The 19,953-nt window shown below is 42.4% G+C and overlaps 1 protein-coding gene across 11 annotated transcripts in view; it reads right to left on the reverse strand.

Moving 5' to 3' along the window:
* Positions 1-592: 592 nt before the first annotated feature.
* Positions 593-19,953, reverse strand: part of MYOCD (myocardin) — a 229,354-nt gene continuing 209,993 nt past the window's right edge. For all 11 annotated transcript variants that reach the window (XM_080993668.1, XM_080993672.1, XM_080993671.1 and 8 more), the window contains 9 exons: positions 19,601-19,762; positions 17,406-17,581; positions 15,901-16,026; positions 13,197-13,453; positions 11,695-11,848; positions 9,512-10,462; positions 8,331-8,444; positions 7,409-7,466; positions 593-5,849 (listed from right to left, as the gene is read on the reverse strand). In XM_080993668.1, the coding sequence (XP_080849794.1) occupies positions 5,281-5,849; positions 7,409-7,466; positions 8,331-8,444; positions 9,512-10,462; positions 11,695-11,848; positions 13,197-13,453; positions 15,901-16,026; positions 17,406-17,581; positions 19,601-19,762 (2,567 nt within the window). In that variant the 3' untranslated portion in view covers positions 593-5,280. The remainder of the gene's footprint in view (positions 5,850-7,408; positions 7,467-8,330; positions 8,445-9,511; positions 10,463-11,694; positions 11,849-13,196; positions 13,454-15,900; positions 16,027-17,405; positions 17,582-19,600; positions 19,763-19,953) is intronic.

Here is a 19,953-nt window from a genome sequence, read left to right on the forward strand (position 1 = left end):
ATGCATGGCGTATAACACTTGTGCATCCTAGATTTGAATTTGCCTTTTGGGCAACAGCATCACGTTGCTGATTTATGTTATATTTGTAATTTAACACAAAAGATATTTCTCATGAGTAGCCCTGCCCAACAAGGTAGCTGCCATTTGGGACTTTTGTTTCTTGTTCCATCTGTTTTGTATTTTTATGTTACTGGTTTCAATAAATTCATTGAAATCATTTTGAACTAAATTCTCATACGTTCTCCAGACCATTACCAGCCTCTTCCATTTCTATCATTTGGGGTGGGGGGGGAGGCATTTTTTAAAAAAAAAGATTTTATTTTGTAGACCAGAGGGGGAAATTGCATTTTTCACTTCTACTTTAGCAGTTAAATGACAAGAAGCTGTGATATGACGTGTCTTTGAAGTTCACTGAACAAATTATTGACTTTCTGCCTAACTTTCTGCACATAGTGGCTTGTAAAGGTGAAATGAGAGATAAACTAGTCCAGGATGGCCAGGCTTTATGGATAGAGCACTGAAGAAATCTTGGAATATCTACTATTGTTAAAGCTTGCACATGACACAATAACTGCAAAACAAGCACTCAGTGTGACATCACAGGGAGTCTTTTAATTAAGTACGGCAGTGCTGATCACAGAGGTAAGGCATTGTGTTTATTTACAGTGTGGTTTTTTAATATATATATATATATAGTTGACAGCATCCCTTTAAATAAGGATAAAAAGCCCTGTACCGCATGGCAGTGTAGCACCTAAAACTAGTCTGTATTCAAGTGCTATTAAAAAGCCTCAATGGAATGACTTCTAACTTTTTGCATATTAAAATTAAGTAAAAGAAAACAAGCATGTGAAGGATTGTTCTATCCTACCAGTGCACTGTGTGAACATTTGTACAATAGAAAATTCATGCTTTAAATAGTGACCTTATAAAAAAAAATTAACATTTTTTTATACAACATGCAGCAATATTAAAACCAGTTGTTCGTTCTTCCCCTACTTGACCTCAGAAGTTTAGTCACCCTAGTGAGGCTGGAGTTCTACACATATTGAGGTCTGCAGAGACAGCTCTCCTGGTCCAGGCTGTTCTTCAGCCAAGAAGACACACGAGGGCACGTGGTCCTTTTTGTACTGTCTTGATTTCCAACAACTCCTTCCAGTAACACAATATTAAATACACTCATTTGGTAAATAATTTTGTAATTAGCTTTGGTTTGCAATACTTTTACACAGTTTCAGGAAATGGCCAGATCCGTCCAAAGCAGCCACAAACTGTTTCTTACACATGCCCTTCCATACTGTGCGACCCTTCTGAATTGCAGTGCACAGAGGTTTACAGAAGAAATAAAAACACTGATGAATTGGCCAGTACTGCAAAGTACCCAGCTAGCCAAGAAGAACAAGCTCCTCCTCTTTGGATGTGGATTCATAGCTGTTCTCTGGAAGACCTTGCATGGGATTTTCACTCTGCTCCCTGCACTACAGGTGAGGCTGGGCAGGAAATCCAGAAAAAAGCAATGGCTAAGGCACGAAGATACTGTGGTCTTGAGCATCCTCTGCAGTTAGTTCTGTGTCACAATACTGTAAATGGGAGCTTCTTTTCACAAGCCTTAGGCAATTAAAAGGTTGAATATGATGTCAATGAGGCTGCTGCTTGTGTAGTGTAGATCACAGACAGGTGTGTTGAAGGAAAGGATGTCTTGAAAGAGGTGCAGCACCATGTGAAGGAGGCAGTAGAGGTTTATTTTTTAAGGCGATTCTTCTCACTGGTATTGTGTGCATTGCAAGGTATCTGTTTGGTTCAGTTGACTGCTATTGTCTTGCTGTTCGGAGGCGCCATTCTGCTGTAGTAGAATGTGCTTTGTGATGCTGCACGCTTCCATGCTAGGTGTTTTTGGCTGAATGCTTCACGCTTTCTGTGGGACATCAGCATGATGTCATCAAATTATTATCCTGTTTTTCCTTCTGTCTCTTCATACCATTTTTAAAAGAGAACAACAGTACGATCCCCATAGCTGTAGATCACCATAGTACTATTCTATCCTTTTTGTGTGGATTTTATGTACACTCTGACATACTGGGCAGGTGAACCTGTTGCTAGTCATCTACTTCAGCACACCATCCCTATTAGTTTTTCCATTTGCACAATTTTGTAAGTATGGTTTTTCAAAGCATCTTTTATTTGTGCTAGAACACTTTTGCCTATTTATTAGAATTGAAATAATCACACAATTGTACTTACATGAAAAACAATTTAACTCAAATTTTAAGAATTGAAATTGCTTTAAAAATTGTTGTTTTCTTACCATTATCTTAATTTAAAAAGTGCTGTATTTTTTAAGAAGCCATAAAAGTAAACCATATAATAGAACTTTAAAAAAGTGGTTTGTTGTAAATTAAAGAATTAATTTGGCTTGTTCAGAATGGTCCCTTTCCCACTTCCATGCCTATGTCATATCTAGTGGTGCAGATTACACATAAAACAAGTACTATATCCTCAACTCTGAGTGTGGAAAGTTTTTCTGTATGGAAAAGACTTTATGGAGAGTAATGATTGTGCACAACTAAGAGTTGCCAATTTGGAAGTACCTATATAAGTACCTGCCCTCCCCTTTCAACATATGTCTCACCACCTGCTTAAGCTGTATTAATTTATAGCACCGGTATAGTTCAAGCAAAGTTTCACTCAAGGGCCATAAACATCATAGCAGACTATTGTTTTAAAGGCTTATTCACCTCCTTAACTAGTATTTTGAAGCATGATGCACCTTTGACAGCAGCTGCCATTTTCAGATTTGGTTGCAACAGGAAGCAGAAGTGATTTTGTTTTTTAAAAATAAATTAATAAATCCTGACATATAGGGACCGGTTTAGTTAAAATACGCTTTCCATCACTGTGGATACAGTAGTGTAATTTGTTTTAAACTACCACCTAGCTTTGAGCCAAGTAGGATACATTTTAAGTGCCGTTGGGACTTTTGCTTCTACATTTCTTTTGTCAGTCTCATAACTAGACTCAAGATTTAGCCCCCAGTCAACTATCTGCTTCCTAGGCCCAACCACTCAGCATTTGGTCTATAGGCAAAAGTAAAACTGAGGGGAATGTAAAGGGTTTTGAACTTGCTAGAATGAAAGATAAGAAGGTATGTGCAAGAAGACAAACGGTAAGCTCACTGGGCATTAAGGAAATTATTAATAATCATTTACAGTCATACCTTGGGTTGAATGCGCTTCGGGTTGAGCATGTTCAAGTTGCGCTCCGCGGCAACCCGGAAGTAACGGAGCGTGTTACTTCCAAGTTTCGCCGCTTGCGCATGCACAGACGCTCAAAATGACGTCATGCGCAGACGTGCCATTGCTAGTTACGTTTGCTTCTAGATGCAAACGGGGCTCCGGAACAGATCCCGTTCATATCTAGAGGTACCACTGTATAGGTAAATTATAACATTCAATTGTTACTGTGGACATTCAGCGGTATAGTGAGGATCTGTTGCTCAAGTGGATCTGAGTATAGTTTGGAATTGTGGCTGAGGGCTGGGCCCTCACTTTGTGGTATACAGGGAGAACTATGGTTAAAACGAATAAAGGGTAGATATCTCACAACATAGTGCTTTGCTCATTACCCAGACTTTGTTTTTTATATGTAGCTTTGGAGTCATCACCTGGGTGAAGCCTACCCACATGTGAACAAAGGAACCCTACCAGGCTGGCAGCATTTGCATCTTCTTTTAATGAGGCAACATATTTGAGTGATACATTGCAATATTCTTGTCTGCCCTCAGGAAAGCGATGGTTAGGAACATAATGAGTATCTGGTGCTTGGTATGAAGCCTTTGGGCTGGGAATTGGTTCCTGTGTAGCTGGGCCTGCTGTAGTCCTGCCTTGTACCAGCTAACCTGACCTTGCCCTAGATGAAAACCTGGCAGCCTCCTTTTTGGGGTCTGCCCTGTGCAGTAACAGGTGTGAGCATTCTAGCAGCAGCTTGATGGTCATGTATGATACAGCATACAGATCTGTTGCGACATGTAGAGAAAACCCAGACTGCGTTCTGTACCATCACTCACGGACTTAGATCTGGCAATATCTTAATTTAAAGATCGACAAAGGCCATAGGTTTAGGCTACAACAGTTGCCCAGTTTCTTCCACCGTGGTAGACTTAGTCGTAAATTTGCAACCTTCACTTGTTATGCTGATTAAACTTTGTCACTTTTTCAGATCGGCTCTGGGCAACATATTATTCAATATTATCAATTTATTCAAGACTGCCTGTTTATTAAACTGAATAAATTATTTGGTATATGAGGAGGAATGTGAGTCCTTCGAAGTGTTTTTGGAATTTGAAACAGAATTTAAATTGGTAATCCTTTCCATTTTTATAAGTTACGATTACTTTATTGCTTCTTGTAAATTTATTCATGACGATCTGATACACTCACAGATAATATTTATATCATATATAAGAATATTGTTGGTTTTAATAGTGTGTTGAAATGCTATAGATTTATCTATATCAAATTATAGATATGTTTATATTTTTAATTTAATTAAGAAATGAGCAAAGTACTTATGAAGGGAGGAATGTACCCTGAAACAGAAAATTGATAGAAGTCGCCCCAGACCTCTAGTCAATTAAAAGTCCTTCATTTATGTACTTGCTTTTTATATTATTCTGCATTCTTTTCAAGCTGAGTGCCCACCACATAAACAAGTCAGATTGCTTTACTTCTATTTCTAGTGCCTTTAAAATTGGTAAGACAGGGCAGAGGGAGAAGTGTTTAGTGAAAGGATGGCTTGGAGGTTACTGGTCTGACAATGGCTTCTTCGTGAGCTGACTTTTTTTTAAGTCTTCATGTATAGAATCAGGAGGAAAGGCAGTGGCTGCCATGCAGTGTGTTGCAAGCTGTAAGTGAACCAAATTTTTCCCCACAGTAGGTAATAAGAGACAATATAGCAGAACCTGATCTGGATGATAGATATGTTAGGGATGAAATGGATGTGCATACCAAACATAATTCTGCTGCAGAGTGAGTCTTTCTTGGAAGCTACTAAAGTTAGCTGTGCTTGCTGAGGAGGAGACTCCTGCGCCAGAGATTTGCTTTGTGGTGTGTGGGAGATTATCTGGCAATTTCATTTGTAATAGGGGAGGGGAATGTCCTGGGAAAACTGACTCCAGTTTCTTCTCCCTGGCTGTCACCAGAGCTCTCTGATAAAGTATCTGAGTCTCTTTAATGGAAATCTGTTTGTGTTCAGCTGCATCCCCACACATAAGGCTTATTCTGTTCACCACTGTTGTAAATGCAGGTCCATGGTACTGTTCAAGTTGAGATCACTAACATCTAAGAAATCAATGTTGAAGATGCTGGGCCCAGTGGTGGTGAGGGAACCGAAACCGTTGGCTGAGCTAGGCGGAGTGAGGTCCAGCCATTCCATTGTTTCCCAAGGAGACTCTGTGAAGCTCATGTGCAAACCAGTTCCTTCCCCAGAAGAGGGAGACAGCTGGGTCTCCATGGGCGACAGGGGAGTGGGCAGGATCTCGTGGGGTGTCAGCAGTTCATCGGCAGCTTTGTTGGAAAATCCTTCCATCACCCCTTCAAAGTGTGGTTCTTCACCCACTTTCAGTAGGGTGATTTCACTCGACCGCCCCAGAGGGCTGTGGGAATTTAACAAGATTTCCAGATGACTGTTGTTGCTGCTAGGGCAGTGTTCAAAGGACAGCTGACCTGAGGGGCCTTGCTCAAATGAAGCAGATGTCTTCAGTAGCGAGGAAGTGCCGGAGGTCCCCGAAGACACTGTTATCTGAGGCACCTTCTGAAGGCAAGGGCGGTCCTCTTTGGCATTTGCAGGCATTTCTGTTTGCAAACAAAAAAGGCTCATCAAGAGCAGATCTACAACTTTACTATGCCATGCACCCCAAGCCACCCTACAACTTGAAATGTTATAAAACATCTTGCACATCAGTGATTACTGCCTGTCAAGACGGCAGACTCCTTTGTCTACAGTATGAGATACCCAATGGAGCACATCGTAATTCACTGTTGCTGTCAGAGAAGTGTGTCCTACTTTTCTTTTGGTTGGATATAGCTTTATGTGATGCTATGCTAGAGTAACTTGGCATACCAGGAATCTACTTTGTGGTTCTGTGAGCCTGTAAGGTGTAACTAGGAATGCCTGGGTGAGAAGAACAGAAAGATCGCAGAAGAGCCAACAGCAGATTGTGGTCAGGGAACACAGTAGGTGCTCCATCCAAGGACCGCAGGAAGGAAATCAGTAGAAGAAATTATCACTAAGTATATGTGTGTTGGCAAGAACTTGTTAAGAGGGAAAAAGATGAGTGGATGAGTATGGGACATCCTACAGCAACTAGAATCTTAATATTTCACCAAACCATTATTAGGCATTACAAGTATAAAACATTGATATATAAAATTTAAAATATATACAAATAAATAGACATGTAAACTATATAAAAATGGGATTTCTTCCCACTAAATAGTGCCATTCACCACTCTAAGAGATACTGTTGACCAAAACTCAGCCACCCTTGCAGTTACTTCCAGGTTAATGTCAGACAGATAGATTCCTGTATGCTTATATCAGATTCTGATTGTTAAGACCACACAATCTATTTTAGTGCAAGGGTGGCTAAACTGTGGCCCTCCAGATTTTGGGCTTCATCTCCCATCATTGCTGACTGGGGTTGATGTGAGTTGGGGTCCAGTGACAGTCTGAGGGCCACATCTGGTTGCTTAAAATAAGCCCATCAAGAAAATGCACTTTGGGAGCGGCACTTTCTTTCATGGGCTATGACCATGGCTACATTGAGCAGTAGGCATTGGGCTCAAATTATGGCTTACTATGACTAGGGGGTAAGGACGCAGGTGGTGCTGTGGGTTAAACCACAGAGCCTAAGACTTGCCAATCAGAAGGTCTGCAGTTCGAATCCCCTTGACAGGGTGAGCTCCCGTTGCTCGGTCCCTGCTCCTGCCAACCTAGCAGTTCGAAAGCACGTCAAAGTGCAAGTAGATAAATAGGTACCACTCCGGCAGGAAGGTAAACGGCGTTTCCGTGCGCTGCTCTTGTTCGCCAGAAGCAGCTTAGTCATGCCAGCCACATGACCCGGAAGCTGTACGCCGGCTCCCTTGGCCAATAAAGCGAGATGAGCGTCGCAACCCCAGAGTCGGCCATGACTGGACCGAATGGTCAGGGGTCCCTTTACCTTTACCTTATGACTAGGGGAAATTCTCTGAAATTGCCATTTTGGGTACCACCCTTCAGGCAATGAAAAGCATTGGGGCTAGGGGTTAGTGCAGACACAGCGATCACAGTGCACCCTCTTTGGGCAGCCGGAGACTTCGCTCATACTTACTTTGACCAGAACCAACAGTCTTGCCTTAGGGATATCACCTACCTCCAGTTTCAATAAGCACATCCAACAGTTCATCCATTTGCTGGCTTCGGGTCATCTGCTGCAGCAAGAAAAAAGCAAGGGATGTTAGGAAGTTGGTACTGGAGCCACACACTACTATACTAGAAAAATCAGCTTTGATGGATATTGAGAGATGCTTTCAAAAGAAAGCTGAAGCCTCAGACATATAAGGATGATAGAATCTCCTAGACAGGCATGTTAAATAAACAATGATTCCTTAGTAACTAGTTGAAACAGGTCTCCTACAATACTTGAGCAGTTTTTTGTGCGTATAGTAGGCTGTTATGTATTACAATTAATACCATTATAGTTCATAAAAGCCTCAGAGAAGCAAGATCAATAGCCCTCCCAAAGTGGAATGAAAACTCCCTCCTTCACTCAGATGTTCAACCTGTAACTAATGTTACTTAGAATAAAATCCCACCACATTCATTGGTACTTACTTCCTAGTAAGTATGCTTACGTTGGCTCCTGTTAACCCACACAAACTTTGTGTGACCCACTGCAATTACCTCTTTAGGGGCCATCCTGCAGTGCTCTTGTGTGTACTTTTTTGAACCAAGTGTTCAGCTGTAGCTTGCAAACTTAGTTCATTCAGAGATCATTCTGTTTCTTCTAAAAATTCAGATGGCCCTTCCAACAGAAGTCACCTGAATCACTTCAGCTGCTTATTCAATGTCTGAACAAATAAGAGGTTGAATGAATTTGCATTTGCTTTTAATCCAATTGACTGTATATAACTCTTTCGACAACAATAAATTCAGTTTTCAAGGCTGTCGGTAGTCATCTGCTTTCACTCATAGGTCACACAACACTCTCAAATCTGCAGTTGGCTTTGATGTACATAACAATCAAAGCAAGCTATCTGCAGCCAAGCATAGCCTACCAAGCACCAGCCTGTTACCTGTTTCACAGCATCAGCGTAGGGTGGTGGCTGCTTTCCATCTGGGAGGGCAGCATTTGACTTGCAAAAGCCAGGAGACAGAATGGAATACTTCTGACTACCTTGTGCTGGCACCTGTGTGGAACCAAAATCAATCACAGGGATCAAGCCAAACTTGGGCCAAGACTGCTATTCAGCAGTTGCCTCCATAAATTTACCTCTTGCACATGGGAACAAATCAACAGTCAATGAGGTGATCTCATTGCAAATCCAGTGGAAGCATGAGAAAAAGTCAAGGCTCCGGAAGCCCATCTCCCTTGCTGTAATAACAGTTTTGCCATTGATAATGGCACTTACAAAGTTCTGCAAAGGAATTTTGAAATAATATTGAATTCCCCCACCCACTAGCAGAAAACTGCAGTAAAGGCTGCCTGGTTTAGGGCAGGGGTGAGCCAACTTTTTCAGCAGGGGGCCGGTCCACTGTCCCTCAGACCTTGTGGGGGGCCGGACTATATTTTTTTGGGGGGGAATGAATGAACTTCTATGCCCCACAAATAACCCAGAGGTACATTTTAAATAAAAGCACACATTCTACTCATGTAAAAACACACTGTTTCCTGGACCATCCGCGGGCCAGATTTAGAAAGCGATTGGGTCGGATGCGGCCCCGGGCCTTAGTTTGCCTACCCATGGCTTAGGTGATATACTTTCTTTTGAATGGGCAGGAGAGAGTTACAGGGTCACCAAGGGTGGTAATAAAGCTGTATATGTGGAAGAGTGGGTAGTGTCCAGTTTCTTAATGACTTCTGAAAAAGTTGAACCTACTCTGCTTATGTGTATGCCACCATCCTTGAAATGCCGTTCTGCAACTTGAATGCAAACCAACAGATGTATATTTTAATCACTGGAAGATGGGCAATTAAACTCCTCCTTTCCTGTTTGGTATTTCATCAACTGAGAAGCAATAATAGCTACAGTAGGTAAACTGGGCCTGGACACATGGAACACAGCCTGCCAGTTTTGAAACATTGCACTGCCCCCCAGTCTGATTCTGGGCACAGTTCAAAGTGCCTTTGAAGCTCTGAGCAGTTTGGAATCTGGATAGAATGGGAGCTGCTTTAACACCCTCCCCTAACTCTGCACCCCATAATAATAATAATAATAATAATAATAATAATAATAATAACAAGTAGCTTTCTTACTGGAGCTGTGCGAAGATGGCTGCTGGGCTGTGGAGAGCTGCTGCGTCCTTCTCCCTGAGTGCTGGGGGACACAGAGAGGAGGTAATGGCTGTTTGGTGAGGGTGGAAGGCTGATGTGTTGCGGACTCTTTGCTGCCTCTAGTGGAGAATGCTGGGGAGAGCACTGTGGGCTTAGGAATGTGGAGGACAGTATGCCGCTCTGTCCTGACGGTTCCATGCAATGGCTATTTACAAGATGGGGCAGCTGAGGTGTCCCACAGTTTCTCAGTGTGTCCGAGTTGCTAGCCTGGCCTTTCAAGGAAGCTTGCTTAGAGGCAAAGGGACAACTGGACGCTGGGTTTTCTTGCTTGATCGGAAAGCCGAAGAAGTGTGGAGAGGGCTGCTTCTCGTCCAAGCCGTGGCTCCTTTTGCGCTTCTGCAGCTGCATCCTCAGCTCTTCCACTTGCCTCTGCTCTTGCTGCAGTTTCCAGGTCAGCTCATTGATGACCTTCTGCTTTTCCACCAGCATCTTGTCTTTCTCTGTGTCAACCCTTTCCACGTCGAGCTGGATGCCAGCGCCGTTCATGCTTCCCATCAGGCTTTCTTCACACCCGCCTTGCACAGGGGAAGGGTGCAGGACAAAATGGGGGGAAGACATTGGTCCTTCGTTGAAACTGTCTGGCAAGGAGCCATTCACCGATAGGTCTGAGGAAGCTGGGGAGATGGGGGGAGTAGAGCTGGTGCTGCCAAAGTGGTAAAAGCCATTGGACAGCAGGCTGGCCGAAGACTGCGACTGGTAGCTGGAGAGAGAGTTGGTTGGTGTCACTGGGAAGGTGACGGTGGTTATCTCATTGAAGCTGGGCACAGAACCCCCGCTGCACTCCTGGAAGGGCCTCAGGCGTTCCATCAAGGCCGTTTTCGTACCTGATACAGGGAGGCCCCTTATTCGGAGCTGCTGCCTCAGCTCCGACACCTGGAATGAAAGCCGTTTAGTCAGTGGCAAGGTCGCTTTTCAGTTCAACTTTGTGGCAAAGTAGCAACCTGCTTACAGTGGATCCTGACCCAAATCTAAACCAGAGATTATTTGCACGGACAAAGAGTTGGGCTGGGTAAAGTTTGGGCTCCAAAATGGCTGCTATTAATTGGACTGGATATGTCAGTTTGTCCCTGTGCTGCTTAGCACAACATTACTTGGACATCTCTAATTATTTCTATTGCCTTAGGTGCTATGCTGTTCAAATTAAAATTATGCAAGTTGTAATAAGCCTGGAGTGGGACTGAACGTCTGCACCCAGGGCTTATTTTTCAGCCGGAATTCAGTTTCAGCACCTCTCAGGTGAGCTCCGTTGCCATTCTAAGAGAACAAGGGAGACATTCATTGTGAGTTCTGGCACCTCTTTTTCTAGAAAAATAGCACTGCCTACACCTAATGAATTTGTGGCTGGTTTTAACCTGGGCTGCCCTTCTTACATTTTAGATATAGACAGAGCAGTGCTTCTTGAGAAACTTGGGGGAAAGAGAAGGCATGCTTTCCAGTCAACCATCATTACTCCTGAGGATACTCTCCTGTCCCTGCTTAGGAGCTGCAGCCCTTTGGGCACAAGCAAGTCCTCCAGGTGAAGACTAGGCAGAACATCAGAGCTTGTTGAACTTCCCATTACTTTGCTTCCTGTGGATGGCCTATATTTTCAGCAACAGCTGCCTGAGGTTGTGCCTCTGGCACATGCCTGTGTGTATATAAGTGTTCGCTTAGGGAACTTGGTTTCAATTGATATCTTAACGTATGTTATTTTTAATGCTTGAGGTTTTTTCTTGTTCCAGGGTTGCCTTTGTGTTAATTTTGTTTTAATTTAGTGTGTTAGTAAAATAATGGTTTGCATTCTTAAACAACGAATATTATTGAAATAGAACTGGCTCTGCCATCTGTTTTTAAACAAGCTACGATGTCCGATTTTATTAGTTCTAAGTCAGCTTTGGCAAATAATAATTTGGTCTCTTCTCTACAGTCCACTGACCCTAGTTGGTCTGTTGATCTTATGGTGGTGGTTGACTGCTTCAATTTATGTGATATTTGAATTTTGATTAATTTGGGATATTGACCGAAGTGCATGTGTTAACCATGTGTTTGCTGGAGGAACACACTGCCTCCACATGTAGTTTCAGAAGGTTTTACACTTTTCATCAACTTTTGCATTCAGTACTCACTTTTAAATCATCCAGGTTGGATGGGAGAGGACCTGGCTTGAGAGACGAAATGCAGGATTGCCCTGAAAAGCTTCCCTTCCCAGGGGAAAGAGGGCTGTTGGCAACTGTCGATGGGGAAGAGTTTGAGGTTTTGGCCATTTGCTCATTGGGTTGCCTGTAAAAAATAAAAGTGCAGAACATTTTCCCCCTTTTGTTTTCTTCTTCTTTTTAAATATCAGTATTCTTACTTACTTCACCAAACCTTTATTAGGCACTACAAGTACTGGCCATCATAAAACATCCATATATACAAATAAAAGCCATGTAAAATATATAATTACAAGAATTATCATTGGGATTTCTTCCTGCTAAATAGTGCCAGTCACCGCTCTAAGAGATACTATTGAGAAAATCTTAGCCACCTTTGCAGTTACTTCTGAGTAAGTGTCAGACAGATAGAATCTGATATTTTCATTGTGCCATGATGTTAGACTTCCCAAAAAAGGAGATAGCACGTGTTTACATAGCTGGTTGTACAATGGACAGTAGAAAAGGATATGTTCCACAGTGTCTGGCACGTTCAAATAACACCTGCAATGTCTATCATTTCTGGGGATGTTTAAATATCTGCCTTTGACAAGAGCTGAGGGGGAAATGTTCAGCTGGGCTCACATAAAGGCCCTGCGTTGGGCTGGAATTATTAATTTTGAGATTTAAGTGACCCTGTTATCTGGTGTATTTAAACCATAGAACTTGGGGGAGCAAATTTTATTTACAACTGATTCGATGAATGTCCCTTAATCTAGTTTGAATATTGCAATAAATATATTGCTCACTTGAATTATACCAGGATTCCAAGTCAATACCAATAGATCTAATTTTGCTATGTAAGAGCTGGAACGATCTGGATGTATAAGAGTTCTTAAGCAAGTCAGAGAGCAGACTCAAAGGTTGGCAGCAAAAATGGCAACGCAGCCAGTATTTTATAGTGCTAGCCTTCATCCAGTATTCCATCACGTGTACACCTAGTTCTGCATACATCGTCTCATACTCGATTGAACTTAGGAGCCCCAGGATACATCTCAAGAAACTTGAGTGTATCTTATCTAAATCACTATTATATGCTTCTATCCATATTGGGATCCCAAAAAGTAGCTGGGATGACACTTTAGCTTGAAAAATCTGAATAGCAGCTGGTATAATTTGGTCACCTTTCTGAAAATAAAAGCAAGCTATTGCTGAGGAGTTACACTTTGCCTGTTTTATAGCACTTGTGCGATGGGTTGACCAACCTGAGTTGCTCTGCAATAAAATTTACTGCATCACCACTGTCGTCCTGAAGGGTACAATCCTGCTGAAGTTTGGAAGAGTTGACCACACTTAAAAGGGAGAGGCCTATTTAAATTAACAGAGCTTAAAAGTGACTAATGGGCTGGAATGTGCCCCAAATTGACTGCGGCAAGAAATCAAACCTGGGTAAGGTGGAAAGGTCACTCTAGGAAACCTTTCCGTTACCAACTCACTTTAGCTGCATGGAATGGGGCCCCGGATAGTTGAAGTGCTGCTGGTGCCGGTGCTGCTGCTGCTGGCTGAGGATCTGGAGCTGCAGGAAGAGCTGCTGCTGCTGCAGGAGCCTTGCATAGGCCGAGTCCATGGGCGGAGGGGACTTTTCCGCCTTCTGGTCTGGGGGAATGTACTGGTGGTACTTAAGCTTCTTCACTTTTGGCTTCATCTCCTTGGGCTTTTTGTGGCGATTCTTGCTATCGCTCGATGGTTTTGACTAAATGGGGCACAAATAAAAATTTCAATAAGATTATCTGCAACATGGAGTAACTGAAGTTAGTTAGAAAGTTTAGCAAGCTCCCGTGCCCAGGGCCTGTCAGCCTGCAAGTCAGTGGAGATAGTATCAAGACTGTGGGAGGTCATAATAGATGTCCCTTCTCACTAGGGTTGTCGAAGGAATCCACTGAAAACAGAATATCAAGCAAATTTCCTTTAATCTGCCCATTTTATCCCCACTGGCAGAGACACTCGCTGTGGAAACTATTTACCTTAATTATCTACAACGAACTTAAAAAAAACCACACCACATGAACATGTTATGTGTAAATAGATATGTAAATTGCTTTGCTATATATATTATTTACATCATCATGTATACAGGTGCCTCTTTACTGTCCATGTTTCTAAAGTGTTGTTCTCACCCTAAGGCCACCTATATGCACTAATATGTTGCAATCCCAACAATGTCTACTCAGAAGTAAATCTCACTGACTTCCAAGTACGGTTACAATTTCAGACTTAATCTGTATCCTCTTGTGTATTTTAAAGCCAGTGGAATGCATTGCTCCTTATTCTTTTCACATGGAAAACCACACTTCCTGGGGTTACCTTGACTTACAACTAAACTGTTCCTCCCTGATGCCAGAGTGAAAAAAGCAAGATAGGATGATCATGTAGCGTAGCTGGTTAGAGCATGGTGCTGATAATGCCAAGGTCACTGCATATTCCTGCATTGTAGGGGGTTGGACTAGATGATCCTCAGGGTCCCTTCCAACTCTGATTCTATGACAAGTTTATATTGAACTGTGAAATCAAGGTAGCAAGAAGTAGAAGACTCTAGTTTTTTTGCTGCAAAATACTAACATGGTCCCCCCCGCCCCCCACCCCAGAAAACACAAGGAATGTAACTCATTTGTAAGTTATCTGTTGATGGCTGAGATATATGTGTCTAATGTGTGCTACATAAAAAAAAACGTTAGAAATTACAAGTATTTCCACATCAGCAGGCAATGAAACAGCACACAAACTTTTGCAAAATAAACCAATTGCATAGGAATGGAAAACATCAGAAGAAAGTGCAAATGAATATTACAATTGAGACGTGTTTGTACATCCCTTCTTCCCATCTGACCTTCTGTAGTTGAGTACAAGGAACAAAATATACAGGCACCACATCATTTGTAAAGGGCATGTTTATATATTTATTAGCCACACATTCCTTTTAAAACAGTCTGAAGCAGCAATCTGGTCCTTACCCAGATGACACTTCCAAGAATTTTAAAATGATATGTATCTAATAATATACTAATGCATGTTTTACAATCGTCACAGTACTGGTGTATTTTGTACTTGGATACTCTGACCCAAATATAAAATCTCAACATGTAACGCAGCCTTAAGATAGGCCTGCTGCCCCCACATCATGGGGCAGTCCTCGGGTCACCTCCCCGGTGACCATTTTTAAACATTAGGTGTGTTTGGAATTACAACTCCCGTTATCCATAGCTAGCATGACCAGTGCTCAAGGGTGATTGGAGCTGTAGTCTGTAACATGGGCAGGACACCATGTTGCCCATCGTTGCTTTACGGCTTTTAAATATTTCTTTCATTTTTAACTTGGGCAGCATCCAGCTATTCCCCTTTCCCCCAGAATGCCTCTGGGTCCACCTCCATAGGAAAGGAGTAAAGAAGGAAAGCTATAGGGCAGTGCTTTGCCTTCCAACTTCTCTCTAAATATCATAAGAAAAGGGACGGAGGGCCCTCTTGTTGCCCTAGAGGGACAAGGGAGTATTTTGTCTGTTTTGAAGGGCAGAGTTTCCCTAGATGTTTTGGGAAGAGATACGTGCATAAGTGGTTGGTCTGTTACTTAGTGGTTTACATGGAATATTAAATATACATTAAAATTATCCATAAAAGTTAAGCAACTTTTTTTAAAAAAAAAATCAAAATATAAATGGAAATTAGTAGTTTAAAATATACCAGTGTTTGGTTTGGAGTATGCATGGATATTATTTCTGTTGTCTGGGGCAATATTTCTGAGTATTGCCATTTTCCCTCTCTGAAATGGGTATTTTGTAGTGCCCATGTCAGCTTCATAGAATTCCACAATTCCTGAGACAGATGAATGAGCCATCTAACACAAGGTCCTGTTGGCGCTATTGTTGGAAACAGCTTGGCTTCAACAGATCATCAAGTCTCAGCTTGCTCCTTTTGCAGGTACTTTCACCCCAGAATTCTAATGGACCCAGTTTTGTGACACAAGGAGGTACTGTCTGGGTAGTTCCTAGCGACTCCCATCTCCAAGCAAAGCCAACACTGTAACTCACCTCCCCAAACACCTAAAACCAGCCCCCCCCCACTCTTACTGCAGATGAGTGCTGTTGTCTAGCCAATAAGCCATGTTAACAATTTTTCTTCCTACGTAGTGGGAGGTTAGGCTCATACCTTTGCAGATGTGGTAACAGTGCCAGGAGGTGTTTGTTGCCCATTCTGTTGTTTAGGACTTTCTGGCTGGCCATTCCTCAGAGATGTCATATCAGCCGTATCATTTTCAGAGCCAACGGAATGATCCTGGAATCAAAATAAATACATGGAAATTAATAAACATCAATATGCACATTTTCAAGAAGCCTATCCACATGCAGGCAGCTTACAGGCTATTGCAGAAATGGTCCATGCTAGTCTTGCTCAGGACCAGTTATCTTGACCTTGTTTGGAGCCTTAACTAGGACTGGACTACATGTTATCACTTTTTTCAACTGACATCTCTCCATGATCTGTATTTAGAGCAGCATAACATGGTAGTTTCCTTGCCAGCATCAGATGCTCCTGGAAACTATGTGCACCAGCCTTCAACAACCTAGTGACCACCTGATGTTACTGGACTACAACTCACAACATCCAATGGGGATTGTAGTTCAAAGCAAGCTTTAGTGTATTAGGCTGGGCAAGGCTGCTCTATGCAATCAAGAGGATCTACGGTAGATGTTAAAGCAATAGCATGGATTGCCGACAGAAGACAGTCTTCCATAGGGATAAGGTTCCATATAAAATGGGCTTGACACTGAAGTAGGTAAAAGAAATGGATGACAAGCTGTGAGAGCAGTGAACTACACTCCTAAAATCACTTGATCTTAAAACGGCTAGCTAGCTAAATCCAATCCACCAACTGATAAATGCAAAGTTCCTCTGTAACGGACATTCTATAAATAAATGGTTTTTTTTTTTTTTTTAAATAAAATTTACCTTGGAGGCCCCCAATTTCTCAGTCTCCATCATAATCAATCAGCATATTTTGCTGGTGACTCGGGACTCCCTGCCATGGCATTTCTACACAGCTGAGACCAATCGCATTTATCAGGCTAGTGTTATTAGGGAAACCAAATGGACGAATCGTTGGGCTCTGTGCCATAAGTGCTTGGAAAATGGAGGTGCCCCATGCCAAGTACACTGTGTAACAAAACTGCCGGAATGGAGGAGGGCACTCCAAGCCAAGAATATGTCGTGTTCAGGTTAACAGTGGCTCAGGATCCTTTGCAGGACACCCCCATGTTTTATGTAACCACCAGAGGCTGACCTTACAGCTGGCTTCCTCCATAGGCTACAGTGCCCTCAGAGAGATCTTGGCATGCATTGCATCTTTTTACCCACAACGAGTTCTTATTCCAGCCCCGAGGAGAGGAATATGCTTCCTCTGGCATCAGACATTTTTTCCTAATAGAAGCTCTTGTACTCATTGTCCAGTACTGGATGCTGACGGGGGGTGAAGACAAACGTAAAAAGTTTATAGCAGAGGGACTGATTTGGAAGCACACTCACTGTGCTGAATCCAAGCGCATGTTTTCTGACCTGGATTGAGCTTGTGGGAGGTGGGTGTGGCTTGGTTCTGCAAATTTAATCCAAAGTATCAGGACGTCTCATCTGTCCAAAAGTAAGAAATACCGTTTTACCTGAGTTGTCCCTGACATTGTGGGTAACGTTGCTTCTGAAATTTTGATTCCGGCTGCTGATTCTGTGGATCCCTGGGAATCCTCGCTTCTGATCTGCTCTGGGGACAGCCCATCATTGCTACTATCTTCTTCAAAAGCAAAAGCATCTGAGGATTTAGAGAAGTTTGCTTGGTTACCTGTGGCAGGAAGGAAGAAAAAGACTCAGTGATAGATGATTCTGAATGGCAGTAAGTTTTTAACAAGTGTACATGTAGCAAAGCAAACAAGTGATCTTAACACACTACAGTATTCACAGATGTACACTTTCTTGTTCCTGTCAGGTAGGTAAAGCTGTGATTTATTTGTGCTTAAAGGCAAGTACCAAAGCAGCAAATTCAGTATGGTTGACAAACATTCAACTGAGAACTATTATAGAAAACCACTAATGAAGCAGTGGTTCGATAACATGTAAATGGTGTGCTAATAAAATCTGAATTCAGCAATTGGTTCCACTGGCTCTGTTGAAGGTCCAGCTCCACCAGGCCTTTCTCCATCATCCTGGGAGCAGTCATCCCACCTGAGTGCATCAGACGGAGAGATGGGAAGCATGACTATTGAGAGGGACTAGCTCCTTGACTCCTCTCCCTGAACTGTTTCCACACCAGCTGGCCCTTATGAACATTTTGTAAATTTAAGAACTGCTGCTTCAGCTTGCTTTCCCCCTCCTCACTCCATCCTTTCCTCCTTTTGAGTTCTGCATTTTAGATCAGAAGCCTGAGGGTTCCCATGTTTCTTAATTGCTCTATAAGCTGCTCTGGAATCATTTTCAGCTGCAGAATGGGATTACAAATGCTTTAAATAAATAAATAATTCTCAAACATTGGTTACTGAAACTATCTGATTTCCCATGAGGTTCTGATTCTCCGTGGAACACACATTTTCAGGATTGTTACTATTTTACTGGGTTTTGTTTTTTAAAAAATGAGGATCTTCTTTCTTTTCAACTGTTTTTGAAGATGTTCATGATTTTGTTTGAGGCACTATATTATATGTGCCACAGCTTGCACCCATCAGTCTTCAGACCCTCCCCCCTGCAAGATAGCAGATCTTTAATAAATCCAGAACCTTCAAGGATAGCATCATTAGAAGGCTCTTGTTTTTATCCCAAAATTTCACAACTCTGCAGAATGCAATCGTTATCCCATTTCAAATTGCATCGTCTCTGTATTAGTTCAGATTATTCGTTTAAAAATGCAAATTTGTTTTTAAATGCACATTTCAAAGTGGATGTGGCCAAAGTGTAAAAGTGGACAGGGTCATTCTATTTTTAAAAAATATAGGGCACATTTTAAGAGTCTTGGAGGTTGGGGTTACAAAAAAACCCTTTTGACATTCTGGAGTCACAGCTGGGAATTTGTGGGAGTGGGGAAATAGAAGCAATCAATTTTTTAAAAAGACAATTGTGTGTGTGTGTGTGTGTGTGTGTGTGTGTGTGTGTGTGTGTCTTGGAAGCCCACAAAAAAAATATTGGGGGGTCAAATGCTGCTTGTGCACCATGGTGAGAATACTCCAAGAAACTCATCAAGAATGTGCCCCCAAACAATTCACCAAATTAATAGCTTGCATGGTTTTTTCATCCTACAACCTCCTTTGAGAAATGCTGCAAAGATGCGACCCATTTTGCTTCTCCGCGCATCAATGTGGCTTATGCCAGATGATGCTTGTCTGCCACTCAGCATACTCAGTGGGTTCTGGAAAGTGTTCCTGTGCAATATCCCGCAAACTAGCAGGCAAAAGCGCTTGACCCTTGGCTTTTGCTGATAAGTAAAGTGCTGGGAAAGACAGGCTCTATCACAAAAGCCCCTGCAAGGCTGGAAGACAGAGAGTAGGCAGTGGAAGGAAGGAAGATTCCTGCTACACGCTGTAATCTTTCCAGGGACATGTCTGGCTTTGATCAAGTTTCTTCCTACTCTGCTAGTGAAGAGGGATTTGAAGAGGGCAGGAATGAAGGAACCATTCTAGGGTGCTAGAATCCTGCTAGCTCTTCAACATGGATCTGTACTCTCTTATGGGAATTATTCCAAAGGCATTCCCATGGAGAAAACATCAAGAACCCTACATCACATTGCAAGGGACCCTCTCCACAGCGAGTCTTTCGTATAGCCTACTGTGCATGGATGTTGCTATAGCACCAGAGGTGCCTTTCCTGATATTACCTTTGATGGCTTCTTTCACAGCTGAGTCAACAGGAATGATATTCTTCTCCACCAGCTCCAGAGGACCTGGCCTAAGAGCAATTTTCTCATTTAGATTGTCTGCAAGACGGGCTCTTTTCAGTTTCATCTGAGTAGCCTGGACAGACCCTTCTGTGGCTGAATCTGTAAAGCCAAATGGTAAAAATATAAATTATTCCACAAAATAACCAGCCTGTGCCACAGCTCCTTTCCTTTTATCACTTCTAAGAAACACAGGATAAATTCTATGTCAGTTCTTTCCCAGTAATTAGAACCTGAGTGTAGCTGTAACACAAAGCATTTCTCTTGAACCATAAAACAACTGTGGCTTGCCA

Source organism: Podarcis pityusensis, assembly GCF_964106645.2.
Source record: "Podarcis pityusensis genome assembly, chromosome: 2".
In the NCBI taxonomy this organism is placed as follows: Eukaryota; Metazoa; Chordata; class Lepidosauria; order Squamata; family Lacertidae; genus Podarcis; species Podarcis pityusensis.